The 23,236-nt window shown below is 37.1% G+C and overlaps 1 protein-coding gene across 1 annotated transcript in view; it reads left to right on the top strand.

Annotated features, from left to right (window-relative positions):
- CDH8 (cadherin 8, type 2) overlaps window positions 1–23,236 on the top strand; it is a 144,856-nt gene that overhangs the window by 63,678 nt on the left and 57,942 nt on the right. Inside the window, exons 4-6 of the mRNA XM_010145833.1 lie at window positions 5,144–5,263; window positions 18,573–18,740; window positions 21,755–21,942. Coding sequence (XP_010144135.1) covers window positions 5,144–5,263; window positions 18,573–18,740; window positions 21,755–21,942 — 476 coding nt within the window. The remainder of the gene's footprint in view (window positions 1–5,143; window positions 5,264–18,572; window positions 18,741–21,754; window positions 21,943–23,236) is intronic.

The following is a 23,236-nucleotide window of genomic DNA, read 5'->3' as shown; positions in this document are numbered from 1 at the left end:
CTGAACACAAACAATGCTTTGCTTTGACCACTGCTGACTGTAGGGCTGCTACCAGCCAAACTCCAAATATAGCTAGAGATTTTGAAGCAGAGTGATCTTCTTACAAAAACAAAACAGCTGGTAAATAAAGGCAGGTCTTTTTCATGTAAATATACTCTTAATGCCCTGTCAGATCAGTAATCAGATCTTCTCAATGAAATGGAGATTTCAGCCTGTCCAGATTTGGGAAGAGTAGGAGAGAAAAGAGTGAAAGAAAAAGGGCATCAGAAAAAAATTAGAAAAAAAAAAAACCAAAAGGCAAAAACCAAAAAAACCCCCAGAAGTTCCTGGGAAAATGAGAAAACATGGTCCCACTAGGTTGCATTATAGTCACATTTTTTATTTTTACCAGCCATTATAATATTTCAACAAAATGGTTGCTTCATTGAATATGGATTCATGTAAATTTCTGGCACCGACGATGTGTTACCCCCTTTAGAACATACAAATCTGATTTTTTTTTTCAGTACACACATTTTACTGCCACACAAAAAAATTTGCTTTCCTACTCCCCGTGGCAGCATATGCATTTTTCTTTCTGACTAATGTGCAGAATCTGTACCCTGACTTACACATAAAAACACAGCCAAAACAACAGAAGAGTGCTAACTGAACACACACATCTTATTTTTATGATGGCTTTTAATCTTAGCTTGCCAGCAAACACAGGCTTTCTTACCTAGCTGTATAAAGAGACTTTTACTGTTAATTGTGTTTCTGATTGCTAGCCTGTTGCAAAGAGAAACTATCAAACCTGACACTGAGTAAAACAATCAGCAACGGTTAATGGCTAAATCACATTAGAAGTGTTCATTAATTAAAATCTGTTGAATCTCTTTGCAGTCCATATTTAATCGCAGGGTCATTAGCATTGCAAAAGTGTACCTCAGAAAAAAATGCAGAAAGGTTTTTAACTGAACATCTTAAAATTTGCCTCATCTATCAAAAAAATGGTTTTGTTTTACAGGAGGCAATATTAGGTACATAAAAAAACCCAGTGATTATGTTGTTAGGCCAGATTATATAAAACTGCTATATTATTGTAATTAGGACAACAGTGACTTGGACTATAATAGTGGCTTTCTTGTAAAAATGGCACTATTTCAAATTTGTAGTCTCTAGCTAAATGAGTTTGTTGTAGCATTGATAGAGAAACAAACACAAGCCAAATGTAGTCAAAATTAAGCTCAGACAGAAACCTTAGCTGTTTATCTGCTGGGTAGAACCCAGAATGTTGTTTTTCAAAGAACATTTACTTAATAAATGTTCTTCCCTGCATTCTTACTGCTTTTCCAATGCAAAATTTTTATCTTTATAACTTTAAGCAAATTATGCATGTAAAAAATACTTCTGTACAAGTAATTTATAACTGCATTATCCGTAGCAGTGTAAAACCCTACCTAAATACTGATAATCCAAAGCTCTAGACCAAAGCACAGAGAGTTCTGCTGTGTTCGGGAGATTGCCTGAACAACAGCCATGGTGCAGGTTTCTTTTATCTGCATTACTTTTCACCTTCGGGAATATCCCTGTTTTCCATTTTCTTCGTGCTTCCTTGAAAAGGATTCTGTCGCTTGTGGAAGTGGGGTAGGTTCCTACTTCTGGACCCGTAGCATCTTGTGGTGGAGCCAGAGCAGCGCTGATGTGGCAACACTGTCTGCAGCTGCAGTGGGGACAAAGTTTGCTTGTTTATATACTTATTTCTAGCGTGAACGTAGTAATATGGAGTGTTTCACATCTGCAGAAGACTTAATTCCAGGCATCAAACAAACAAACAAACAAAAAATGCCAATTAAAAGTGATAAAATTTGAACTATGAAAAAGCTTAACTGATTTCAATAGTGGAAATAAATTCCCTAATTTCTGTCTCTTGATTGCTTACATCTTTCATAAACAACTTTAATCAATAAGGTTGTTGGGACCAAATTACTGAATTTGACAGACCTTCTCAGATGGTCGGAAATGAAGTGCTGAGTGGCAGAGATTGGCAGTGTAAGAAATTGATTTCTAGGAGCTGGGAGACTATTTAATTTTTTGTGTTCCCTTCATTAGTTTTACTAAGCAAGATTATAATCACACTTCAAGTGACCTGTAAGGGAAGGAAAAAGAAGCGTATGCCATTTTCCCCCCCACTTTGAATGGGAATACTGAGTATTACGTATGTATTTTTAATGTATGTAAAAAATTCAGACAAACTTGGGGCCTCAGTAAGTGATTAAATTATCTTATATCACAGGAAAAAAACAACCTTGAGAGCTAAGCATCAGAATTGGAAGCAATGTTAAACACTGATTGCCTCTTTTTATTAAGGCATATTCAACTTTAATGTCTAATGAACACTTGGGATAAAGGATGTGTTTATCAAAGAATCAGCATACCCATTCAAGTTTTGAAATCCTGAAATCTATAAATGTCTTCAGGAATTCTCAAGTGAAATAAGAAAAGAATAGACATTATATATCAAATCTTTCTAAACAAGCAATGTAATTATTTCTGAAGTCCTTTGAAATGAGAGCCAGCTAGGCAAATCAAACACAATCTCAAAGTAGTCAACAGTTTCACTTCTTTATTTTCCTTTGTGTATAACGTATATCATGGAAACTAAATGGAACAGCCTAGATAAACTACTCTTACAAAATTTTTCACTGTTCTGTGATGAGCCTTATCTTATTCCAGCCCTGTCCCATTTTATGATGTTCTGCACAAACCTCTTGTGTCATAAACGATTACAAAACAAAGGTTTTATGATAGCAGCCACAGAAACCTAGTACATCACCTGCTATCTCGGTTTGAATCCAGCTGAGGAAAGCACTGACCTCTGCATTCTCATTTGGTATCACACATGGGACAGCAGGCAATGTCCCACAGGATGGGGCTGTAGCCTGAGTTCTGTGAGAGGGGAGGTACAGCTGGGCTAAGAGATTCCTTTCTACAGGGAAAACAAAACAGAGAACTTGTAACTGGTGTATGAGTTACAGAAGGTGAGTCAACAAAACTTAAATATGAGAGACAATTCTAAGAGTTACGTCTTTTCAGGCTTTTTGACTACCATAGGCAAGCCACAAAGGGTCCTTTTGTTCCTCTGTTCCTGCAACATCCAAACTCAAGCTTCCTGCATACTTCCTTGTCTTTGTTCTCGGTTTCATTTATTTTCTGTAGCTTATGCCATGGCCTCTGAGTGTGATCCATGGTTGGTTCTGTGTTACTGTTTTTATTCTCCTGTACATCAGAGAGGTCATTCAGGATATCATCTATAGGCTGAGTGCTGTACTTGCTACAAGGCTGGGAACTGCATTTGTGTCATCTATCGCCTTTATCATTTTCACTTAAAGCTACCAGGTATTATCTATCCGTTAGCGTCTGGGTACACAGCAAAATTTGTTATTGGTCAGACAACAAATTTCCAGTGTTAATTCCTTATAAACCAGCCAAGAAGCTGAGAGTAAGGTCTGTTTCTCCATGCCCAGTGGCAGGTTGAAGACTATTATATTAAAAGTTAGGTGTAAGATCATCTTTCAACATCCAAACCAGTTATGCTTCAAAAAATCAACAGTTTACGTGTTTATAGGAACAGGTTCTGCTAGCATCTGTCAAATACAGATGCAGCATAATATTCATCAGCATTGCATTCCTCTTCCACGTGGTACACATCTGCTGCAGGCCATGTGGATTCTTCTGGGCCCTGCAGTGCAGCAGGAGAGATGCTGGTGGGGCACTTTCCTGCCAGATGTGAATGTAGAACTTGCATGGCAGCCTGCTTCCCTTGGTTCTCTCCTTGTGAGAATGGATAAATCCTTTCCCTGGGAATTACCACATTACTCCCATGCAGCAAATATGCTTTGCAGAACATCCACTTGGTTAGAGGAATGGATAACCCCTTGCTTGACATTCCCAAATCCTGCCAGCCCCATATCTTGCCCTGATGTTTGAAGGGGCCAGGTGGGAAGTGTGAAATGGAAGCTGTTGAGTGATAGGCAAATTAAATATGCAAACATTCCCCTGAATAATTTGCAGGTACTGTAAGGCACAAAACCGCCCAAAGCCATAGTAATAACGTGCCATACAGAGAAAGAAGAAAAGAGTGCAGCGCAAGAACATCCAAAGGGACCTTTTCCTCCTTTAGTTTGCTGTTCCTGTCCTGAAGTGACATGTAATTGGGATTCAGCAGCACACAAAGCGTGGGAAGGAAGAGGAGGCTGGTTTTATTGGCATATCCAGAAAGGGGGCTGTTTTTGTGGATGTAGTATTTCTTTTCCTTCCTGAAATTAAGAAACATAATTTAGCCCTTAACCTCTCTCCTACCCTTGCTTTCTCTTCCTCCATGCGAATTGTCTTCATTGTTAGTCTAATTAATGCCATCATTATATTTCAAAGTCATTCCAAAAAAGTGTCTGTGGAAGTTTAATGTAACTGACTGAATTTCATTTGATTTTGCTTCTTACAGATATGGCAAGCCCTATGTAGCTGAAGAAATAAAAAGGGCAATTTCCTAAATTTTTTTCTTCTATTATTTTGGTCAGGGTATGGAATTTATAACTCTGGCTAGACAATAGCCCCCTCAGTGGTAGAGACTCAATTCGGAGACAATAGATGTTGTCCTAACTCTGCCACTGTGGCCACATCAAACCGTTATTATGGCTGCAAGCCAAGAGAAGAGAAAAGAATCCTTTTTATTATTGCTTTTCTATGTATTCTCTGTAACTTGGCAAGGTTCTTTCAAATGTGATTTTTACAAATCTTAAATGCAACTTCTTATATCGTATTATTAGCCTTGTATTTTGTATTCCTTTGATATCATTCCTTTGCAAATGCTTGAAGTCTACACGGATCTATCAGGTAGCTTTAAATGCATTCTACAAAGAAACCTTAAATAATACAGCTACTAAAAAGGTTTTTCTTACACCCAGAGATACAGTCTGCTGGCGTATATTATCCTGAAGGAAAATGTTGTGTTCGTGTTCTAAGATGTTACCGATGTTTTTTCTTTTATTATTGCCGTACAACTCAGAAGGAAATTAATTTTTGTTTCAAATTATTTTTTGAATAGTTATGTAAATTTCTAGTAAGAGCTAAAAAGTAATTTTGTACTTTTTTTTTTTTTTAGGTACTTTTGTTACTAAAGTAACAGCCACAGATGCGGACGATCCGGTTTATGGAAATAGTGCCAAGCTGGTTTACAGCATTCTGGAAGGACAGCCTTACTTCTCCATTGAGCCACATACAGGTAGGTGACTCTGAAAATGAATCCCTGAGTTATATTTACACAAGTGATCGTGCCTCTTCTGTGTTTTGTATAATAAACTGAAACAGGGAGCGCGAGTAGATGTCTGTCAACATTACTGAGTTGAACATGTGTCTCACTTGTATTGTGTCAGTCTGATCATGTGAAAAGACAAAGAAAAACCTGTATTAATGATAATATAAGTAACGTTGATGCTAATATTACAGAAGCTGCTGAAGCAAAACTGAAGGTAGTGAAGGTGCTGTGTGACTTGTAACTGATTAGGGATTGAAAGACTCGGCCTAAGGAATTTAATGAGTATAATGTAATTTTCAATCTGAGACTATGGTATTTTGAGTTAAAGAAAGTACAGTTTAGCTTGGGGATTTTAGTGAATATGTTGTGTACTTTCATTAAAAATTATTTTTCTTTATTATTGGATGGATCAGGGGAAAGAAAGAACACGATACTGAGCATTGGTATGAAGTTTTATTAGCATACATTTAGGATGACTATTTCTTTGTGGTTTTAAAGTCTTGAAAGTGATCTGGAAGATGTGACAATAAATCCGTTCTCCCTTGTCGTCTGTACATATGTCATATTTACAGCAAATTCATATAGTTATGCCTGAGAACTGTTTTAAAGTGATTTAATATTACTACTTATATCCTTCCACCTGTGAATAGAAGCTGATTTTAGTCACTGTGACTCAAGCAGCTGTGATCTCCTAAGAAGAAAACTCTAAGGCATTTTAAAACATACAAAAAGCCACCTCAACTTGTATGACCATAAAGGACTAAAGCGGGAGTAAAAATTCTAGTCCTCATGCCGATTAACAAACTCGTGAAATACATGAAAGGATGCTTTCGATAGTTCAAGTGTGCTAAGTTTCTTAACAACATTAACTGGGGTATCTTAGATTCTTTGAAGTCCAAAAGTTACTTTAAGGCTTTCTGGTGAGATTGCATTGGAAAAATTCTTACCCTTTCCTAGAAATGCCCTAACTTGCAGGGACTTAAGGTAAATTGTATATGTCAATAAATATTAATAGATTAATTGATTAATGCATTAAAGCATTTTCTTCCGGTTGAAGGACAGCTATCCTAAATGTGAAAACAGTCTCTGGAAGGTGATTCAGTATTTTATGCTGCATGTAAGATACAGTTTTACAAAGAACTCTAGCACAGCCCGAAGAAAAACAGTAGCTTGTTTCAAAAATGTGTCGAGAGTGTTACTAGTGAAGCCTCCCATTTCATGCTGGCTCATTTGTCACAAGTCATGTGGAATTACAGCTCTGAACAGATCCCCTGACCATCAGGTATCAAAATATACAATTTGATTTTGTTTAATATTAGCTATTATTGTGTGCATTAATGACTTGAGTAACCTGTCTTAATTAGAGGGGGGTTAGCTCTAAGCCCTTTCTCAGTATCTAGAGGGGAAAGTTAGTGCTTTAGCATGGGAACACCTCAGCTTTCACAGAGGAGCTCAGAAGTGTATTCTCCACCTACGCAGAAGACTTTTCACTTCTTTCATGTGATAATAGTCTGAAAGAGATATTTCAAATGAAAAAAAATTGTTTTAGTCAGGTTTATTATTTGTATTGCATTAGAATTTCATGTTTAATCTAATGAATTAACTATTCATCACCTGGGAAAGTGATTTCCATTATCGTGAATGCCTGAAAAAACTCCAAAGCTTTCTGGTGAACTTGAAAATCATGATTTTTCTCCTGTTCCACTAGCATTACATTCCCCCTCCTACCTTCATTTCCAGTTACAAATATTCCTTTGAGTAGCAGTTCAGTTACCGTGAAAATGACATGTTAGTTTCTAAAGGGAATTTAATCATAAAGAATTCAACTGTGGCTTTGCCACAGTCCCTGAAGATGTGGCTTCATATTGTGGAGCTGCCTCTGAATGAATAAGTGGTTTCAGATTCCCCATTTTTCAGTATCTGTGGCGGATATCAGCTATGTTCTTCTCTAAACCGTTGCTACTGAATGAGTTCTTGTACTGAGGTTGTCCTCTCTTTCTTTGGCATCTTTGTAATGGCCAGCATCAGTATGGTAGTGTAACTACTCTTAGAGCTACCCAGCAAACAGCTCGTTAAATCCGGAGAGTATGCCGTTGTTTCTATGATATTAGGTAGACCTGTCCATTGTTTGTAATATTTTAAAACTGGCAGAATTCTTCTTGTTCTGAGATGTGTCTTCATTCACTTAGAGAAGGCTTAGCCATACTATATGTTAAATTCTAAATATACATAAAATCTAGTCGTTAAGCAAACCAGATGCAGGTAGTCATGTAGAAAATGCAGCTGCATTTTATACAGGATGAAAAAGACTGTTCAAAAGTGCCAGCAGCCTTGTAGTTGTGGTTCTTCTGAAGTGTTGATTTCAGAAAACCTAAGGAACCATGCAGCAGATTTTCTTGGTAATACCAGAACTTTGGAGCAGGAGTACGATAATGTTTATTACATACCAGAGAGAGTTTTATGGGCTGTTAGATGCAGTCTCAAAATCCCAATAGTATGATGCTCAGATAGTTGTGATTTTGCAGTAGTTTGTAGCACTGTGTGTTTCACCTTTTAGAGGTAGTGGTGCATAAAACACACACACTAGTTTAGCAGCAGTCTGAATTGGAGAGTAGTGCTGTTGCCATGGACTGATGAGTGGAAGGTGCATTTCAACAAAAAGAAGATATCCAAAGCAAATAGAAAGTTTTCATGTGGGAAGGTATGTGGATACTATTGTGACAGTGCACAAATTAAAACTGAACAGCCAGGTGTAGTAGTATCTTAGCCAAAGCAAACCTGATGGTGATCTGCCAAGTTTGGTAGGTATTGGGGTTTGCTGGGGTTTGGGGGGAGTGGGGAGTGGGAATAGCTGTATAGCTATATTTTCTCTGTGGTTACATTTCATTAGTGCCCATGCTACATTGAAATCCTTTCCAACTAATTTGAAATAGAATTGTTTCTGAACCCGGATACTGTGTCTAGAATTGTATCTTTCCCAAAATGGAATCACTGTTTTAGAAAATGAACTATGTTAAAGTGATCCACTTCAGAATGTAAATATTTTCCATTATTCGTGGGAGTGTATCAAATGTAATCAAAAGCACAGCTACTTAGAGCTGATCTAGTGACTATTTTTCTAGATGACTGGCCTTTTATTAGCTTTATTTTCAAGATATTAAGAGCAGATTTGGATCTGCCCAGCACCAGGGCAGCCATAGCTAGCTGTACTGCCTATAATTTTTTTCATTTCCTGGCTCTGACTAAAGATTGTCTGACCTTGCTGCTTTGTTTTAATGGTACACTAAGAACTGATTATTCCATCAGAAACAATCCCAAACACGCCTCCTGAATCCTCTCTCTTCTGAACAAAAAGAGGGAGCAAAGGTGTAGGTTATGGCTTCATGCCAGTGGTAGAAAAGGTTGCTTCACCTAAGGGTAAACATGAGGAAAGTAGTTGCTTAATCTTCTGCTTTTTTATTCCTACTAACTTGACATTAACCAGGTGTAGTCCTTATCTGAATCACATTCTTAGTTGAAACTCTGACATTACTCCCAACCTCCTTGCTGGAACAGTTCTATAATGCTGGGCGTACAGAAATAAGTACTGGTAAGTGACCCATAAAACAATAATTTTCCATTACCTCAGATGAAAAATGCATATACTTCTGCAGTTCTAGTTTGTTCTGTTCTTCTGTGTGAGTTATAGACACGTGAACGAAAGTAATTCAGAAGTTATTTTTCATTCAGTGCTCTGAATATGGCTTAGGGTAAATGCTTTTTTGATGGCTTGTTCTGAATATTTTTTGCTTTTCATAGCTGAATTTTAATATGACCACTGGTTTGTTGGATAGAGAGTGCACATAAAAAATACATTACAAAGATATAGATTTATATTTTCTATGAGAGGATAAACTTACAATGTGATGACATCAGATTAGTAATGGATCTCATGGTGGACTAAAATATATTCCATAAATCATTATTGTTACATCTGACTAAAATGATGTCAGGTTTCCTGACTAGTGTGTATTATTTATAAAGGTACACAAGTTGTATGTGTTCTCTCATAGTCCAAATAATGACATTCAAAATGCTGGGGAAGGGGATTCCTTAAGACTGCTAGAAGTAGCTAAAGTACACTTTGCACTTTTAAGCTTTTTTTTTTTTAAAGCTGTCTGTCAGCTTTAAAATAAGATTATCATAATGGAACATAATATGAAGTGACACTGTGTTCTACAATATAGGAATGGCAGAGAAAATAGTTTCAGCTGTGCCTAACTTATTTACATTTCATGTGAACTTAAACAATGTCACTCCTACACGTGCTACATACACATGTAACTAAAATAGTTACGTGAAGAAGGCAAGTAACACCAAATACCCCACTGCGTTGGAAAACACATTCTATTATTCAAGCATAAACCCTTACTCTATATAAAAAAGAGTACATTTAAAATACTGCCATCTTGGATGTGTTCATCTGGTACAAAGCCAAAGTTCAAGTTAGTAAAGCTGAGATGAATAGAACACGTGGAAAATGAAGACTCTCCTCATAGAATGTGGATATTTCTTTGGAGAGTGAATAATTGATTTTTTTTTCTATATCTGGTTTTAACTTTCAGGTGAAAGTGCAGATGCTTTAATCAACAGAGCTTTTAATGATTTAGTGTATGGCCCTCTCTGGACCACAGTATTGAACTCTGTGGTTCTGATATCAGAACATAAATTAGTAGGCCTAGGAGGGATGAAAACAGCATTCAGCAGAAGTCAGGTTTGAATGTTTTATTTTAATTTGCATTCTTTATTATTGTCTAGACCTTAAAATACAGTCCAGCAGAATAAGAACAAGTAAGGTAGCAGGAGGATAAATGACAGCAGCTTTTGAGTTACAGACATTTTACTGATGTTAAAATTTCTTCTATCTGGCTGTTAATGTTCAGTTTGTTAGTAATAGTTGATACCCATATCAATGACAACACAAGCTGCCCTCAAAATTTTGCACATAGTACTGATGAGACCTGTCATCATAAAAGACGACTACAGAAATACTGAAGGAAGTCCATAGCAGGGTAGCTAAGGTGAGCAGAATATTACTGGTAATGAAAGATTCATTGAACTTGATTTGTATAAACTGGAGAAGAGGTGACTAAAAGAGGATATGAAATCACTGCACAAATATTTAAGAGGTGTTAATAAAAGAGAGGCATGGGGACTGTTTCTGTAATTACTCATGGTAAAATGACAAGGTAGCATTTTCAGACTAGAGAGAGATGGGAAAACAGTTTTGATACGGGAGGTAATCTGCAGCTGTAAGGGGAAAGTAACGAACTGCTAGGGACAGAACTCACTCGTGTTCAACAGAGCCTTTCTAAATAGTTCAGTTTCTTAAACAGTTTAGTTTTAAACACTCACAGGATTAGTGTAGAGAAAGAACTTGATGGACATTAATCGGAGTCTGGACTGAGTCACTGCTTTCTAGCTCATTTTGTTAAGTAGTGCTGCTGTGATGTCCTTGCCAATTACTTCAGATTTAAAGTTAACTAAAGTGTTAACTGAAATAATTTTAAGAGGCATGAACTGGGTCAGGTGTGTAGGAACTCCCTTCCTGGAGGAGAAGGCAGGTGTGCAGCAGCATACAGAAGGTAGGTCCACGCAGCCTGGATAGCAACATTCCCAAGGGAGCAGAATCAGCTCCAGCACGTGCAAGTTTATACTGGAGTTTATACTTTGTTGCTTCTGTTTACAGCACCTTCAGCTCTGTCTTGACAGCACTTGATGCCCTTAGGCGCAATGCTGAAAATAGAGCATATTTTCAAACTAGTATAAGCCTTATCTTGTCGTTGTGTACTAAATATCCTGTGCAACCTTAGGAGTTGCGTTAAGGAGCTAGTACAGTGATTCCGAGAGTTGGCTTGGTGACAGCCCATTAGGAGAGAGAGTCGTACTGACAAACTGCTAGTGCAGCAGACGTGAGGGTCAGTCCTACAGTTCTTGCTTTTTACCTAAAAGTATGAAGTACAACTATTATGGATAAGGTATGTAAGACTGGGTCCTTCAGTAGCTGCAAAAGCTGTCTTTTCTGATTAACAGGGGAAGTATAAAAACACTGCAGAGATGTTTGAAAACAGTTATGGTGGTCTGTAGTTGGTAAAGACAAGTGGATTAAGATCAAGACAAACTGGCATTTGAAAGAAAGGTTATTAGCTGATATCACACATTTCTTGCATTTCAGAGCAATATCTCTATTGTTTTAGAAAGCTAGTGAGATAGTTAGGGCTTAACCATTTTCCTCATGCTGAGCAGGAAAAGAAGGGCTACATACCTAAATGATGTTGTGCTTCAAGAGACTGAATCACAGAGAGGCATCTGAACTACATAGCTAGAGCTGGAATGCCTCTGAAAAACATTCCAGGGCTACTTTCTGTAAAGCATCTACTACAATTATAGGTATTATTGGATCATTACTAATAAAATCCTAAGGAAACACGTTCATAAAAGCAGTATAGGATGTTTATTTACTGTATTCACATTCTTGGGTGGTGAGAGTGATCCTTTCACTATGCCAGTGAAAGCTGGTTCCAGGGAAAAGGGCATAGCTGCCAAGTAGAGGTGACAGCTTTTTACACATGCTGTAAAACCCAGATACAAGTTCATCTGAATTAAAAAGGCAGTATTGTAATATGTGTTATCCAGTCATATCCTATACGATGTTCTTCAAGCAGAGTACATATAGTAAAAAGTAGGCAGTATTTGTTTATGCACAGTGGCAAACTGACAAGGTCTACTTCAGAATGAAAGCGAGATCAGAAAACACAAAAATGAAAGTAAATGGGCTGAAGAAGAAAAATACAATAGATAGTTTACACGAGAAATGAAAGAATTAATAAAATTACATTCGACCTTCATCTCGCAGTTTAACAGAAAGGCAGGCAGTGCCATCTTCCCCATGTAATTTAAAAAAATAAACATGGTAATAAAACAGGCACACTGCTAACTTCTCTCTTAAAAATAAAAAAAATGGCACAGAATTACTCCACATAAAATGGTATAACAGTATTCAATTCCTCACCTACTGATTATTAGTGTGGGAAATGTCTTTGATTTGAAATATATCTACATCTGCATGTACTTCAGATGACTCCTGTAATTGATAATTTTTCTAGACTGCAGATATTTTTCTTGTCTTACTAAAATAAAAATCCTAAAGCATTAGGACTAAATTAGAAATGAGAATATTTTATGGTAGTTTTTATTAAGAAGATTATGATTTTTATGAAGGGTAAATTGAATTAAAAATAGTGGATCGGTATTCCTGTATGACATTATCAAGTACTAGTTTGGGGTTTTTTATTATTATTTTCAAGAAAGTTAGCTGTGATCTATTAATTTTTTAGGAATTATGGTACAGGTTTCCACGGATGTCCAAGTGAACCCTTTTTATGGACTACTAAAACATCACTGAAGTCAGTGTGTTCACGGGAGTACTAAAAATGTATCTCGTGGCTCACTGAAGAAATGACAAAATTGATTTTTCATGAGTTTGGGTCATAAATGACTGTTACATTTAATAAGAATCTCCACCAAGATTTTATCATGGAAGATGAAAGCAATTACTTAGCTCTTCCAAAATGAAAAAGGGGAAGTTCCAAAGTATGCAAGTTGAAATAGCAGGAAGTCTTCATCAAAATGTGTGAGATGAATGAGATGCTTAAGGAATGCTTTTCAGGGCCAGATTCCAATTTTGCGTAGTGCTTGCTTGGTTTTGTTCCATGTTTTCAATTATTGTTACGTGTAGTTTAATAGTGTTACCATAAAGAGATCCTTAAAAAAATGGAGAGGAAAGTGAAAAGCGAAAAACAGATCATTATTTCTATTGTTCCTTTTGCTTCTTTTTCTTTCTCCCCTGTAGCCTCTGACACATTGCTTCTTTTCCCCTGATCTTTTTCAGTGTGAGACAGTGTATATTCTTCCAAATAGGTTTTTGAAAGTAGTCCGCAGGGGTGCATTTTAACCGATTCAAGTTGTGAGGCAGATTGTGCAAATTGCTCTGTGTGTGCATTTAGGACCACTGTAAGAGTAAATCCCATTCTGCAGCTGTTTTATTTGCTATTGAGCAGTGTGACACCAATAGCTGTTTAGGAAAAGCAACTCAGCCAAAAAAAAAAAAAACCAACAAAACAAACAAAACCCCAAAGAGTAAATCCCATTCTGCAGCTGTTTTATTTGCTATTGAGCAGTGTGACACCAATAGCTGTTTAGGAAAAGCAACTCAGCCAAAAAAAAAAAAAACAACAAAACAAACAAAACCCCAAAAAAGCAAACCCACAAGGTACTGGGGGTTGTTTTCATTCTTTGAAGAAATAGATTACTTCTCGATTTCTTTCACCTTCCAACCCACTTCCTGATGTTTCCAGCTTTAGTCAGAGGAACCATAGCCAAATGATGGTGCAGGGTATCTCTTCAGTGGTTGTACTACATGTTTTTGACTGTTTTCACAGGACTAAGGTTTGTGAAATATTTTAGAGTATGTAGAGATACAGTCTTATCTTAAACACTGTGGAGGGAAGGGACATCAAGTGAGAATGCAGTGAGCACTCTTGCTCCAAAAAGGATCAGGTTTATTCCTTCTTATTCTAAACAGACAATTGTCTTTAAAACTTCCGGTAATGGAAATACTACAAATTCTACAGGCAGCCTTCTGCCTGTACTTACCTTCTCTTTTAGGAAGTGTTCCCCTAATGTTTAACTGAAATCTCTCTTGCTGCAATTTAAAACCATTTACTGGTTCATATTTTAGGCCCATCATTTCTTCTCTTATCCCCAGTGGAAAAGGAGAGTAGCGCCCAGTAATTTTTCCACATTTGCCTACAAAGTCTTTCCTCATTCTTCCCTAACTATATAAACCAAATTCTTTTCAAAACCAGACCTACCGTTCCACCCGCAGCCTTACCAGTAGGAGTGAACCAGAAAGATTATTGCACAGTTCTCCTATATATCATACTACCTAATATACCAGGAAATGTTTGAGCATTTTTATCAGCAAAATGCTGTTGACTCATATTCAGCTCATTTTGACTCCACATGCTTTTGTCCTGTGAGTTATCTGCTCTCTTGTATTGTTTCACCCATACGAAATAATTTTTACCTGCCAAACTGAGTTGTATCCTGCTTTTATAGACTATCCAATTTCAGAATTGTTTTGAACTGTAATGCTGTTCTTCCAGTACTTGCAGTGGCTCCCAACTTTGTGTCATCTGAAAGTTCTCACTGTCTTCCATCATTCAGGAATTACTGAATGATGCTAGAAGCAGAAAAAACCCAATGAATCGCTTCATCCATCTATCCCCTTTGACAGTAAGCCATTGATAACTGTCCTGAATACAATCTTCCAACAAGCATCTACCTGCCTTACGTTAGATTACAGTGATTCTCATCCGTCCCTTTTAATTTGCTCTCCTGTTTGGCACATATCATACCTTCACATATCTTCATCCATCAAAGCATGCTGGAAGTGATTACGATTTTATTCTCGATTTGGTTTTGGATTGAGTTGAAGCAGATCATTCAGTAGGCTGAATGCTCAATGAGTTAGTGTTCTGTGTGCTGTATGGATATAGGTATTCAGTAAGTTTGAACTGATCTCTAAAAATAAGTGGAAAGTTCCCATACTTTCTGTGAGCCCAGCTTGAGAACCAGTGGATAAAGCGAAAGAACAAAACTCTCTTTGCACAACTGTCTTAGTCAGTCTTTGTCTCAATCATATTACTTGGTGAGGATGGACCTTTTTTGTGTTTAGTAATTTGCCTCGTAGGAGATACTGACAGTTTGCTTTTGCTGATGACTGTTCTATAAATTCTGAATATAGGAACACTGGTAGTAACAATCAGCTTGTGTAATTTTGGTAAATGTGTTTAAAATCCTTCAGTTCCTCTTACGGTAATTAAAACAGTAAACTCTTTTAAGCTTTTTTTTGTGTTTGAAATTGAAACTTGACTTTGACTCAGCTTCTGGCAAATGGTTTATGGGCTGAGAGAGCAGATAAAAGTAAGTATAAAACTATTGAAATAACAGGTTGTGTTAGTGTCCTTGTACAGAAAAAACCACAATTTTTGTCTTAGAAGTCAGAAATTATAATTCTGATTTAGGCACTTTTTAAGGTATTTAATCTTCCTGCTAGCATTCAAACCATAGATAATTAACTTGTCTAAGAGGAAACTGCAGAATAGAAAATGTAGCGTCTTAGATAATCATCTGTAGGATAGACTTAACTACGTGAATTGGGTTTGAAAAAACAAACAAACAAGGGAAACTCTGCGTAAAAAATAATAATGGAGAAAAAGTTATAGTAGGTTTAATAGGAAACCCATTGAAATAAGGTTTCATTGACCTTTGGATCAGCTTTATTAGTGAAAAAAAAAAAATTAACGTGGACCATATTCTGATACCCTAAGTTTGTATTAGCATCCTTTTTATGAGTCTTCTCATTTATAACAATAGAATTATTTGCAGAATGCAGCATTATTATTCCTCTGCAGTAAACCAATCAGTCCAAACCAGTCACAACTGCCAAATGCTTTTAGGAATAAATATCTTTTACTCTCTCTACCCAGGCTGCTATGGAGGAAACAGCCCTACTCTTTTACTGAATGTATTTTGCACCTATCACATCTGATAAATATTTATTATCATCTTTGGGATTTTACTGTTCTCTTGTCTTCATAAAAAAAAAATTAACAGAAGCATATTCTTCTGTATTTCAGAATAACTGATGTCCCCTCTTATAGATGAAACAGAATAGTTAAACCACACTGCTTCACTGGTTTTACAACCACAGGCTTACATTGTATTTGTCAGGGTCCTGGTCACAATCTCCTTCAAGGAGCTTAGTTAGTGAAGTTTAGAAGTGCTGCTGGCTGCATCCAAGGTCAGCTCCTTTGCTGATACGAGCTGTTGTGAATAAAGTGTCATGCAGGGGCTGCCCCTCCTTTTCCTAGGGAGCTGCTTCTAGGTTGAGGCTCTACTGCTGACCCCTGGCTGTGCTACATCTGCACCCGGACTCATATTTTCTCGGTTCCGACCCAGATCCAGCCCCTGGCTGGGTTTTCTGGCCTGGTCTCACATTTTCCTTGTTGCTGTGCCTTGCTGGATGATCATCACCATGCTGTGGCTCAGCCTGGCCACTGTCTCTGAGTATGAGTGGGACTCTGACTTGCCACTCTGCAGTGTGGCTCCTTGTTGGTGAGGTCACTGTTCCTGCCTGCCCTGTTTCCACACTCTGCTCCTAACTCACCTGTAACTGCAGTGCAGTTGCCCTTTCTGCTTCTAACCCCTCTTACCCCACGCTGATTATGTGTTGGGATTACTCTGGCTTGGCAGTATGAGTAGAGGCAAGTACAAGGCAGAGGTTTCATTTTCATCCAGAATTATATTTGTAAAATATGTAAGACATCAACCCAAAATATTTTATGGAAATCATTTACGAAAGTCTAGGTTAGAAGACTGACTACCATTACGTTATGTTTGAAGGGTTTAGTAGCAAGTATATCGCTTTATTCTAAATGCCTTATACCCTGTTGCTCTTAGCTTGGTCCTGGACTCAGCCAAGAAAAGAAGGTCTGGTAACTTTCTTAGTATTACAACATTAAAGATAAATGAATTCTCAAATTTACTAAAATGCACCTCTATTAATGATAAAGACCAGGAACATTTCTTTATTCACCATAAATACACGAAGAGATGATGCTGGCATTTCAGCCAGTGTCATTTCTAAGAAGCTGATTTAATAGAAAAAGAGCTATTTGTCATCTCCACAGCTATGCTGGTCCCTACAGAGAAGACAAAACTAACAGATTCACAGTAAGAGCTAATGCAATGTAGGATCAGGCCCAGTAACAGATATGTGAGACTCAGGGTGTGAACTCAGCCATGCTGTTCAACAGGCAAATCTTAAGAAATCACAGTACAATATAGGGCTCTTACTTTCTTTTTAAAATGGATTTCAAAGACTTGGTGAGTTACTGTCAGTGTCTGCCCATTAACTGTGTCCTTCAGCTATGTAAGTACAGGAAGAGACACTCTTCTTTAGACCTCGTAAGACTCCTCGAGCAGCATGGTTGAAAGGAACCAGTAGGTTCAATTCCCCCCAGCACTTACACTTTCCTTAACCACTAAGATAATTCAGTAACTTAAACTTTGTGCTCTCTTTTCATAGACAAATGATTTTTAAAATAATAGAATTCAAAAACAGGATTAAAAGAAGAAAAAACACTGTATTTCAATGTAACACTTAGAGCTGTTTTCCTTAGGTTTAGTGAGACTTCTTTAGTTGATTATTACCTTTTTATTATGGTGAACACTACTAGAATGTGATGAACCTCATTTAAAGTTATCATTAAACATTTAGTATTACACTTTCCATACTGAATATTGTGGAAATATATTGCAGAAGTTTTGGAAAGAAAATAAGATTTTAGATTTCTTCTGTTAGGTGTCCATGAAATCTGTAGGAGTTTGCAGTGGATCTGGCCTCGTATTTAGCTGAACTTCCCCTGTCCCTTGCCTGCTATCTTCCTGCTAGCTCACCGGCATTTTGTACTTTGACATACTACAGATCATTTTACTTCTCTGTTTTTAAAAATTTCTAAGTTAATAAAGTAGGTGATAGCAACTTACTAAGATCATTGTCCAACTAGTGACGTTCCTGGAGTAAGGACAGTAGAGTGACATCAGGAGTCTGCAGTACAGAAAGACATACCAAAAGACATGCTGTCATTCTCCTGAAGAAATTCAGGCACTCAATTTAGGTCATAATGGAACAACTGTGGCCTGCATTATATACAAGGGCTGGTTAAATGCTGGTTTTGGTCTTAAAATACTGAAAAAAATGTGACGATTAACATCACATTTACGATTAACGGTGTTTACAGATCCAGTTTACTGTGGTTGTGTTCTGTTTGTGAACCCTGTGGGGAAATGACAGATTTCTGTGGGAGGCAAGACAGAAACCAAAAAGTTTGTCAGGACAAAAATGTAAAAATTTATGTGTAGCAAGTATGATTAATTCTTGGGTTTTGGACCACAATTTCATTGCGCTTTTAATTAAATCAAGGTAGGTGACCTCTCATATCCTCTTTTGAAAATCTCAGATTTTTCTTTATCCATGGTACTAAGAGGCAACTTAACTGCACCTTTAGCAGTTCAATTTTTATACCACTGTTTACATATACTCGTAAAAATAGCTGCAAAACTGAATTTGGGTCTGTACCTGACTTTTTTTCCCCCACCATTATTGTAGCTATAATTAAAACAGCTCTTCCCAACATGGACAGAGAAGCCAAAGAAGAATACTTTGTGGTGATCCAAGCAAAGGACATGGGAGGACATATGGGTGGACTCTCTGGAACTACAACAGTGACGATTACGCTCACCGATGTGAATGACAATCCTCCTAAGTTTGCACAGAGTAAGTGCCATTAAGTGTATGTGTTCTCCCATGTAAGAAAGTAATATAGTGCTTTATTTTTTTACCAAGCTCTTTTTTTTATTATCATATTGCCTGAGTTTACAATGCAATTTAAAAATATGTAGCTGCTACTAGCGAAAGATTAATGGTCCTCCGCCTGATTAAGAGCTTAGGAAAGAGGGAATTACATCCATAAAGGTGTACATAGCTCTGTCTTCCTTGTTACCTCTCTTGCATCCACACAGAAGGGCTTGGGGACTCTTTTTTTGTATATTTATTTGCTTTCAGTGCAGTTGTTTCTAAGGGCAAATTCTAGTTGCTGTTACACATGCTTCCATCTCACGCAGACAAGTGACACCACCAGTAAAAGGCCTATATAACTGATAAAAGAAATAAAGGTTTGACTAATTAGGTAATAGTGAAGAAAACAAAGAAATCAAGTCTGAGTCTAGATAATTGTTGATCTTTAATTCAAAATCCATATTTACCACTGTGGTACCAATAGATATCTTGCTGGGCTAGGTTAAAATGATTTGGCTTCCCGCTGAGATTCTCTACAGGCTTTGTAGTCTATTTCAAAGATGAAGGCAAAAAGAAGAGGGAAGAACAGAATGACTGGATTGATTTTATTTGGAAGAGGTGCAGTCTAATGCACTATCAGAAACTTACTTTTTTATCCAGCTTGTTCTGAAAAATTAAAGTTGTAAGGTATTAAGTATCTGTTTGGGGGTTGGAGAATGTTCGCATCTAGATTTTGTATCGTTTTTACTTTATTAAAGCATGTTTTCTAACGAGGTACTTATGTACCCAATGTAAAATCAATTCTTTTCCACAAATGTATGACTTGAAGTCTGCTTTTGCCCTCTTCGGAAGACCCAGAGTGAAATAGATTTTTCCTAGTACTCAGCATGTGATAAATGCACTCCTATAGTCTAGAAAATGCACATTCAGACAGACAAAAAAAATGAAATAAGCAAGCAGAGGTAAAAGCTTGTTTGCAAAATATATATTTTATTACCTCATCTTAGTGGGTTTTAACCGATAAGCACTCTGTGCACAATAAAAGGTTTTCTCTCATTATAAAATAAGAAATGCATAAATTTTTTACTTCCTATCACATTGCATTGCTTGTTCTTATGTAGTAGTGTTTTCCAACATATGATGGCAATTTCCTTAATAATGTAAAGAGCTATAGATGAGACTCCTGGCTGAACCATATCACCAGAACGCAGAGGGACATTTCTTTTCTACCTGCAATGTGCTGTAGCTCTAACTCAGTGACTACAGATCTACTTTTGCTTACCCGGCTTTTATACTTGTATCAGCACCTTCTATCTCAAAAAGCCTTTGCCTGCCAGTGTGAAAACAGCTGATCAGAAAATCAGCAACACAACTGGTGCTAATTGGTACATGTGCTGGAAGTCTCAGCACGAAGCACTGGAGTGAAGGTACGCAGAGGTGAAGCTGTGCTTCCCCAGTGCAGTTTCCTCCTATCTGTTCTCCTGCAGTTTGGATACAGCGACATGCTGACTGGGTAGCTTGAGGAAGACTGCATCACAGATCCTCGAAATATATTTTCTCTATGGAAAATGCAGATTGGTTTTCCTTCAGCAAGGAGTGAGTTACTGCCTTCAAAGCTGTTACAGCTACTGTGTTCCAGTGCAGAATTCAAGCTACCACCTAGGAATAGGTATCCTGTAACAGTGACCATCATGCAGCTTCATCAGAAAAAAACTGCATGTACTGTAACTTTTTATTATGTATATATCGCATTTAATTGAGGGTGTGCCGTAGTACATATGGCAACTGGATGTTATTACAAATTCTGCCTTCTAAAACTAAGTATTCACAACATGCTGCCTAGCATTACAGGCTCTGGCCATACACAAGAGCTGATCAAGTCTAACATTTTTTTACACCGCTGAAGTATGGTTTGCATTTGCCTGGAAGGTAAAGTAAGAAAGGATCAAACTTACAATAGAGCCTAACCAGAATGAAATAGAAATTCATAAGATGTAATACATGCTGCTTTCACAATAAATTGTAATGAACTCAGAAAGCAGGGTGGTTTGTCAGGTTATTGTTTCCAGGCAGGACAGAAATGTATATTTATGGTTTTATTTGAAAGAGGGTTAGCCTCCTGGGTTTTAGAAATGAAAAAGATGAACTTTCACTATTTCTATGATCTCTTTGAAATAATTTTAGAGGCATTTTGTAAGTCACAGAAGTTTTTAACCTGGCAGTTCACCGTAGGGTTGTACCGAGAACTGTGCATTCCTGTGTGAAAACCAAAGGTTTTCAAAGGTGCATAATGTGGATTTTTGGTCAGCTCTGCAGTAGGACTTTAGGACAATTCATAATTCTTAAGAACAATTTGTGTAAAAGAGTCAGCTGCATCATAATTATTTTTAAAAATATTTTGAAAACTATCTTACTAAATCTGAGAGAAAAATATCAACTTAAAAATGTAATCAACTCTGTCTGGAGATTCAAACCACAAAGTGTGGATAGCAGTATAAATTCTGAACACATAACTTGGTCTCATGAGGAACTTGATTGCTTTGGAAGTTCACTGTGAGCCGTTATGAGTATTCTTGAGGAATCTAGATGATCTCCAAATTATCTGTAATAATTTGGCCTAGAAACATTAAAAAAAAAGAAGTTTTCACGTTGGGACAGACTTATATGTATAACTAGTTCATGTATTTGTGAATTCCTCACAGTTCCCTTCCTACTTTCACCTGTTATTACAATCAGCCTAGAAACAATGAAAGCATCAACTCCAGAACATCTTGTTGTTAGAGACTAGCTGCACATATACAGTAAAAACCACATGTTGTCTTAGAGCAACCATGAGGACAGAAAAGAACAAGTCCAGAACGCCTTTGTCAAAAACTGTTTTAGTGGTCTCATCTGCTAACCTTGAATTCCTTTTGACTATTTAAGCTACTAAGTAACACACAAGAGATATTGGAATCAGGTGTAATATTTAGTCTTTTCCTCTTATTTGTAAGGTCTGTATCACTTCTCAGTAATGGAAGATGTTGCTCTTGGTGAACCAATAGGAAGGGTGAAAGCAAATGACCTGGATACTGGAGAAAATGCTAAATCATCCTATGATATTATTGAAGGAGATGGAATGGATATATTTGAAATTACTACAGACGCCCAAACTCAGGATGGCGTTATTAGAGTGAGAAAGGTAAATGATATCTCTATTAAAAAAATCTGTTTGTTGTACATAAAACTGCCCAGGTGGACTTCAGTCTGTGAGAAGATGCTGGATTTCCAATTTCCAATTTATCTATGCATGAAGTGTCAAGCCAGTGAAGTGATAAGAAAGGGATGAATTAACCATGTCCCTCAAAACTGCCATTTAGGTGAAAACTGGGGAGACATCCATGGGAGTACTTTTGGGGCTGGGAATGTGTTCATCTTGTCTGGACTTCCATGTCATCATATCATTCAGGTTTTGCTTCCTTGGATCCAAAGAAGAGGAGATTAGAATCTGCTTTGGTGGTGGGTGTAAACTTCCATAAAATCTTGGCTAAGTATTCATCAAATACCTTTTCTCTATTATTCGATTTGCTGTGTAGCTCTTCAAATATTATTCAGATTAAAAAACAAAACCCAAACAAACCATAGCAATTTATCTTAATTACCTTACGTGTGAGAGGCTTAGTTTTCCACCTTTTCTCCTGTTGAACTCACTTTGTTCAATGAATAGTGATTTCAGTGACCCTTATCTTGGAGCTCAGTACTGTTTCACATGAGAAGTGCCAAATTTAGGCCCTAAAGAAAGCTACAAGGCTGTTACCTTTTCTATGCTTGTACAGTCTTGATGTTTGCAAGATGAGGCATTTGAAGGTACACAGCAGAAGAGCACCCAAATATATACAGAAATATGGGGAGAGACAGCGTATCTATAACAAAACTTGACTTTAAAAGTCAAAGAAAAGGTAATTTCAGATTTAATTTTCATAATTTTCTGGAGACGAAGAGAGCCAATTCTCATGCTGTGTTCCAAAAAAGGATGTGAATATAACACTGCCATAGAGGGTTTTGAATATGTAGCATAGAGCACTCTAAATGAATCTTAATGAGGTTTCATCTAAATTAAATCAAACCAAACCAAAATAACCAAAAGAAAACATTCCAGTGGAAAAAAAAAAAAAGAAGAATCCAATGAATACAGATGATTAATATTTGACTTGTACCTGTAATTAACGAGGTCAGTCAGGGTACCTGTCAAAAGCTTATATTTTCTGTTTCTCAGTGAGTAGGTCAGCACCGTGGATGTATCATAAAAATTATGTATATTTGTCTAAATTTAGATCTGTTTTTCTAAATAGAAAATTATGATATACATCCCTGATCTCCCTTACTGTTATTTGTTGTATGCTGTGGCCCCTATTGTAGACTACGGCAATTAGCCTTTTGCCCTGGTTACCTTGGCTTTATTTCATAACCGACTCTCTAACATAATGTTGTTTCAT

This window comes from Buceros rhinoceros, unplaced genomic scaffold (assembly GCF_000710305.1).
Source record: "Buceros rhinoceros silvestris isolate BGI_N320 unplaced genomic scaffold, ASM71030v1 scaffold18861, whole genome shotgun sequence".
NCBI lineage: Eukaryota > Metazoa > Chordata > Aves > Bucerotiformes > Bucerotidae > Buceros > Buceros rhinoceros.
The sequence above is the reverse complement of the archived record's forward strand: the minus strand, read 5'-3'. Positions and strand labels throughout refer to the sequence as shown.